This window comes from Lolium perenne, chromosome 7, assembly GCF_019359855.2.
Source record: "Lolium perenne isolate Kyuss_39 chromosome 7, Kyuss_2.0, whole genome shotgun sequence".
NCBI classification, from domain to species: Eukaryota; Viridiplantae; Streptophyta; class Magnoliopsida; order Poales; family Poaceae; genus Lolium; species Lolium perenne.
Window position 1 is genome coordinate 31,203,963 of NC_067250.2, and position 7,098 is coordinate 31,211,060.

The window sequence follows — 7,098 nt, forward strand, 5'->3', positions numbered from 1 at the left end:
GGACTATGTAGAAAAAGCTCGTCAGTGCTATGGTTCCCCCAAAAATTCTTTAATCAGCTAAATCATTACCTTTAAAATGTTACTGAGAGACTTGTCACTAAAGTTGAAAATCGAAGTTAGAGATGCAAGCGGGATCCCACCAAAATCCCAATTACAATTCATATTGTGACTTCTAGTTAAGAATGTGGCCCTTAAATTTAAAATAGAAATGACTAAATGAACAAGAAATCAGATGTTGGCAGGATTCCGCTTTGATTGCATTCCTACAAATCAAAACGGACTATGTAGAAAAAGCTCGTCAGTGCTATGGTTCCCCCAAAAATTCTTTAATCAGCTAAATCATTACCTTTAAAATGTTACTGAGAGACTTGTCACTAAAGTTGAAAATCGAAGTTGGAGATGCAAGCGGGATCCCACCAAAATCCCAATTACAATTCATATTGTGACTTCTAGTTAAGAATGTGGCCCTTAAATTTAAAATAGAAATGACTAAATGAAAAAGAAATCAGACGTTGGCGGGATTCCGCTTGACACCTTAGTTGTCATGTCGTCCAGTCTCTTTTGGATGGGATAAGACCTATCCATGAACACCCCTATGTCCTTTCAAGTGTGGCCGAAAAAAAGAGGCTAAAGTTGGCTTCGTTTGAGAAAGGTTTAACGAGCTTCAGCGGAAACAGGAGATCAGATATTACAGATTACAAATCAGCACTTTGGGAAAGGAAGTTGCAAGAGGATCCAGGATACAAGAGCACTTTCTAACATGGTAAGAAATGAGAAGTGGGCTATTTTACAATAATATCTTTGATGTGAGATTTTTTTTTCTTCCGAATTTATCAATGTTTTGCCAATAGAATAAATAAACTGACTGGAATCTTTAAAAGACTGCACTGAGAGTTAGGAAGGGGCCCAAATATGCGATACAGCCAAAAAAAAATCTACGTGCTCAGATGGTTTCGGAGTGGGGATAGATGAGCTCCCTGTTTGACCGTTTGTCAGAAATACTGAATAATAAGGGAGTAGACTGAAGAGTAACAGTACATCAGATAAAATGGGAGAAATAGGCATATGGTAAAACATCTGTCTTCTTGGTTCAAATTTCAAAATATCACTCTCTTGCATGAAATCTTTATTATATAGACAGCATAGGCCAACCAAACTCTGCGTGTTCAAGCACTACTAGAATTTTTCCCACTATGTATGAATTTACGAATCAGCAAACAACTTTTGCTGGCAAATTTCAATGGCTTCTGCGGACTTGATGATATAAACAAAAGGAAAGATTCACATGATTTATTATGGCAATGGAGAGAAGACGCTGAGATACATTAATAACCACTCATGATATGATACTACAGTCAGACAAAGTTTCAGATAATTCTTACCAGTGCAGTATTGGTGATCCTAACAAAATGGCCACTACAGACCATTGGAAAACATAGTTTGGTGGCCTTGGTCAGGAAGTAGAAAGATAGTCTGGAACAATGCTAAATTCCATAATACAGCTTAAGCAGCAGAACTGAAGCAGATCATTTGCCCATCTCCCAGACAAAATAGATTGTTACCAATGAAAGTACATGAACATCATTTGCCCATCTCCCAGACAACACCACCATCCTCTGCATGCAGCAATTAACAGAGTAAGAAGATGTGGAAAATGCATAATCCATGAAGAAAAACATGCATAATGCATCGATGATTTCTGTGATACAGTCCAACATCTAAGTTTCCAGATAAAATTAGTTTTCAAGTTTTCTTAAAGTTAGTGCCATGAAATGCAAGATTGTACCTTTGATCTTCTTGTTAATCCAAACCTCAACCAACATCCCTGCACCAACTCCAGCAACACAAATAGCACCATAGATAGCCAATGCAGAAGGCAAAGATCGTCGAGGCAGGAAGTAACACTCAGGGACTTGTCTGATTTTCTTCGGAAGACGCTTCTTGACAACCGGCTGGCTTGACTCGGTGGTTACTGAACCACTCACTGTCTTCCAGTCCGCATTCTTCAGCATGTCTTTTGAGTCTTCAGTACTCATCCTGAAACTGCATATATGCATAAATGTTAATCAGAAGGGATCTACATACAGCATCTTCAAGACAGTCAGACAATAGCCATTATAGTTCAAATAACATGCTTCTTGTTTCAGATTCATGGAGTATGTAAACAGTGGAACAGAAACTTATGTGCTCCCCCTGGCAGATGCTGCCACAGAACACAGGTACACTGGCAGGTCAGAGTTGGAATAGCATTTACCATTTACACTCTAGGTTGCCTACGACTGGGATGCAAATATTGGGCTAGGGCCTAGAAAACCAGTTCAGAGATACAGGCATACAGCTAGTGTAGATATATTTATCAGAGAAAAAACCCAATGTGTAAACAATCATTAAATCTTGTAGTTTCCCTCTTTTGACCTCTTTGTTCCTCAATTTCTCATACCGCATTCCTCCCAAGCAGCAAAAACTAAACATATAGTTGAATAATCAAAACAACAAACAAGTTGGCTGTTACTGAGCCAACCTACTCACAGACTCAGATTGCCGCCAGTCATCTCTCTGTTCAGAGCAAGCGCAACACATACTAAGCAGATTGGTTGATTAATATGCGGTCGTGCAAAGGTTGCAGGCTGCTGCAAGCAACCAGCGGCGGGGCTTACAGACTTACACGATATTGTCCGACAGAAAAGATAAACGCCAGTAAGTGCATAAATCAAAGTACAAACTGTTTCTACTAGAGGAAAAAGAATCAATTTAACTCGACAATTACCAAGGGCGGATCTACATGGTGCGCGGGATGTGCGGCAGCACAACCATAAGTTGTGAAGGTCGTTGGGATTTAACAAATCGCTGGATCGGGAACAAAAAAAATCAGCAGAGACTTACGGACGGGGTGGAGACAGCACGATCTCGATGCCCCGACGAAGAGGAAGGAGAAGAGGAACGGCGACGGCGGCGATGCGTGTGAGGCGGCGGTTTTCGTCGGAGGCGGGGGTGAGTGGCCGTGGGGAGTCGGCGGCGAATGTAGGGCGCCCAAGGCAGTCCGTCCCAAGCCGCGCAGCAGACCAGCAGTGCCTAGTCGGGCCATGGCAGGCTGGCCCATTACATCTGGCCGAAGCAATGCGCGCGGGCATTTCCTATATCACGCCCGTAGCATCACCTACTAGCGCGACGCTCACTTGGCTTCGCATCGTTGGCCTGCCCAGGTAACCTCAACAGAAAGTCCAATTTTGATCCTCGAATTTCACTCAAAGTTCATTTTTGGTTCTAAAATTTCGTTTGATTTAAGATGAACATTGAACTCTTAGAATCATTCACTTTTAGTCCTTATCCCAGTTGAGCCAGGTAAATATCTATCACTGATTACCAAAAACTGAAGGCAACGGTTCAAGGGCAGAGAGGCGGGACGATGCAGATAGGTAAGGCAAGCGGTCCTTCATGTCGCAATGCTTCAAGTAAATTAGGGGAGTGCAAAACCGAGCGAGAGACTAGTTCTAGGACACAGGGTTTCAAATTTTGCATTAAGATGTTGGGTTCTATCTCAGCTAGCTTGTGCTTGGTCTGGTTCAAAACCAAATCGGTTGGTTGGCCGTTTCTTCTTTTCACGTCACTGATTTTCTCAACTCAACCAAAAAGGACGAAAAGTAGACTATTCTGAGAGTTCAAGGCCCGTTTTAAACTAAAATTAATTTTTCGACAAAAAGTGAACTTTCCAAAGAATTCAATGGACTTTCTTCCTAAAACCTAGTGAACAACATTTTTTTAACTATATGTGCAATTTTTTCCAACTTTCTAAATATATATTTTTGAAAATATTAAGTTAATTTATATTTTTTAGATCTACAAAAAAATAGCATGTAGTTAGGTCGTAATAGATGGGGCCCTTCAGGCGTTTTGATGCTAGCGTCACATTGGAGCTCCCAAGGCCGGGCTAAGACATGATTTGGCTATGAAGATGGGCCTTGAAGTCCTGGAAGCATGTCTAGGGTAGTCCACGATCGGCCACGCAACACTATCGAGTCAAGGCATGAGGAAGGACGCCCATGTAGAGATTGGATGGCAATCCAGAAGTATTTGTGAGGTGTCCAACAATACATGGTGATGTATTAAGCTAAACCACATGTGAGACGCCCATGTAGACTTAGTCGGAACTATAGAGGCTCGACGCAGTGAAAGCAGCAAGACGTGCTACATGCATGGAATATGAGTATGGACCAAAACGCTACTAGTTAGACTAGGGTGAGTAGTGTTGACGAGTACTAAGTTCAAGATGGTGACTAGATTGTAATGTTAGATGGGGGTGAGTTGACTCTGGAGAATCTAATAAGAAAAGTGTTGGATTGTACGGAAATATCAAAAATTTGGAGGTTATAGACTCATATATTCCATAGTGTTGAGTGCACATCTAAAATTGCAAATGGAAATAGAGAGGGCGACAAAGTCTTATAGTTGTGGGACATGTGAGCCGTCAATCTAGGACACTAAGCTACCCCTTCTCTGCGTCAATCTAAGTCGAATTATCTCGTGACTGCTCCTTGAGTCCATTCAATTGAGAGTAAATGTGTTGGAGATAGTGCTCTAGAGGAAAATAATAAGGAGTATTTATTTATATTGCAAATGTTCAGAATTGTTTGGTGCCATGCTATAACTGTATCGAGCGGAAACACTGATACACCTATGGTATTGTAAACAAACAAGGATCCATGGAAAATACACATGTACGAACTAGCTCATTGTGGTCAATCGTTGATCGAGGTTTTCTGGTCATGGACACCAACCTCATTGATAATGAGGTCATATCATTGGATGAATGATACAGTGGACATTCCCAATATATAATTATTGTAACGGGATCAAAATCACATGATGTTCAATGATGTGATATTTATGAAAGCGTAGTAATCTAATCATTAGACCGTGAGACCATATTATAATCACTGTCACTGGCGGCTGCTTAGACATCATCAATCACTACTTCATAATAGGGTGGTCATAAATGTGTTGCTTAGGTATTCTAATGGGACAGGTTGAGGCGAATGTGTCAATAGCGGGATTTGCTCCTCCACATGACGGAAGATACATTGGGCCCACTCGGTGAGATTCCATCCAAGTTGCAACACATGACTAGGTCATTAGGATGAAATCACACATGAACAAGTTGAATAGCCTTGTCAGTAACGAGATCGAAGTAGGTATCATGATACCAATGATCAAGTATCGGATGAGTGTCGGTATCAAAGTAACAAAGGGAGTGAGATTCGACGTAATGGTTCAAACGGCGATCACATCTTCATACAATACACAAGGCTCATTATGTTCTCCAGAACACCCTTGTGATCATTAAACGGAGATCGTATCAATCATGTCTATGTCATTCTAGAACCGTAGGAAAACACACTTAAAGGTTCAACGAAACTTAATATTGTTTTGGATTCATCGGTAACACCAGAGAATAGAGAATAGATAACGGAAAGGGTTCTGAGAGAATACAAAGGATGTTCGAAGTGATGCGAGAGGTGTCTCGGCTAATCGAGAATTAAATCATATGTATTAAGTATTAATTAAGTGAATTGATATTAAATAAATATTTATTTATTAATTAAAAGGTACTGAAAGATCGAGATGTCGCCTAGAGGGGGGTGAATAGGCAATTACAAACTCTTGCGGATTTGTCTTGTAAGAATGCGGAATTAAACTATCGTTTAGTTTACAAGCACAAACCCTAAATATGCTAAGCTCAACTAAGTGTAACAATAGCAACTAGAGCTAAGCAAGATAGGCACAAGATATATGTAGCACAAGTGATAGCAAGATATATGTACTTCAAGCACGATGGCTATCACAAGGAAAGAGAGCTCGGGTATAGAAATAACCGAGGCACGCGGAGACGAGGATGTATTCCCGTGTTCCCTTGCTTTGCAACAAGGTACGTCACGTTTGGAGGAGTGGAGGTCCCACGAAGGATTCCCCGCGCCACGAAGGCTCACCCTATTCTCCGAACCACACCCACGAAGGATAATGGCCCTTTCCTTATGGTTAGCTTTTCCTCCGCTCCGGAGATGGCAAGCTCCACAACCACTTCACAAGCTCCACGAAGGAGAAGCCCGGGCCCCTTCACAATCTTCCACGAAGAGATCACCGGGACACCAACCAAGCCAACTAGGAGGTCACCCTCCAAAAGTAACAAGCTCACGGTCTCTCACTCGAACAAATCGTGGTGGAGAGCTCAACACTATGCAATGATGCAAAGCAAGAACACCGGAGGTGTTCAAGTCCTTCACACTCAAATCCCACCAAAGCAACGAATGCTAGGATGATATTGGAGAGGAAGAACAAGGGGGGAAAGTCAACCAAAGACTCCAAGATCTAGATCCCAAGAGATTCTCTCACTTAGAGAAGAATTGGTTTGGTGGAAGTGTAGATCTAGATCTTCTCTCTCAAATCCTCAAGTATGAGCAAGAATCATGGGGGGGGAACAAGAGAGAGAGCAACTTCTTCAAATACAACAATGGAGGTGACAGAAAAGGGAAGAAGTAGTTGTCTCAAGGTAGGAGAAAGGTATTTATAGTGGGGGAGGAAGAAATAACCGTTGGGGGGAAAAAGACAAGGAAAAGGCAATAAAATCGGGCTGAAAAAGTGCTCACTGGCCGCTGTGCCGCCGACTGACCGAGCCTGGGCTGGGGAGGCCGGTGGCCCGTCTGGTCCGACTGCCCAAAGAACCGGGCGGGCAAAAGCGCTACTGGCGGCGGACGAGCGTGAGGCGCGCGCGGGGAGCCAGCTTCGTGGGCCTTCGTGCGGGGAGGCGGCCCGGTGGGAATTCCGGCCGGACCGGGGGGGGCGCCGGGCGGGCCGGTCGTGGACTCGACCCAAGGCCGGTCGTGGGCGGAGATCCGGTTGGCGCCCGGTGCGGACCGGGTGGGCTGGTTTCTGGGCCGGCAGGCCGGGCGCCCAACCGGCAGCCTTCCCCCTTTTTTCTTTTCTTTTTCTTTCTCTTCTTTTACCTTTTTCTTTAATAACTATTGCTCCCGAACTCCGATTGACATGAAACTAATTTCGTTTGGAAGATAACGACAGATGCTATCCTATAAAAAGTGCAAACTC

The 7,098-nt window shown here is 43.1% G+C and overlaps 1 protein-coding gene across 2 annotated transcripts; it reads right to left on the bottom strand.

Moving 5' to 3' along the window:
• Window positions 1-1,302: 1,302 nt before the first annotated feature.
• Window positions 1,303-3,061, bottom strand: LOC127319120 (uncharacterized). Of its 2 annotated transcripts, XM_051349330.2 has the most exons (3): window positions 2,884-3,058; window positions 1,787-2,043; window positions 1,303-1,616 (listed from the first exon to the last, which is right to left on the bottom strand). In XM_051349330.2, exons 2-3 carry the CDS (start codon window positions 2,034-2,036, stop codon window positions 1,582-1,584), a joined length of 285 nt encoding a protein of 94 aa, XP_051205290.1. In that variant the 5' UTR covers window positions 2,037-2,043; window positions 2,884-3,058; the 3' UTR covers window positions 1,303-1,581. The 2 variants fall into 2 exon arrangements, with proteins under 2 accessions (XP_051205290.1, XP_051205289.1); XM_051349329.2 differs by lacking the exon at window positions 1,303-1,616 and having other exon boundaries at window positions 1,737-2,043; window positions 2,884-3,061.
• Window positions 3,062-7,098: the final 4,037 nt, after the last annotated feature.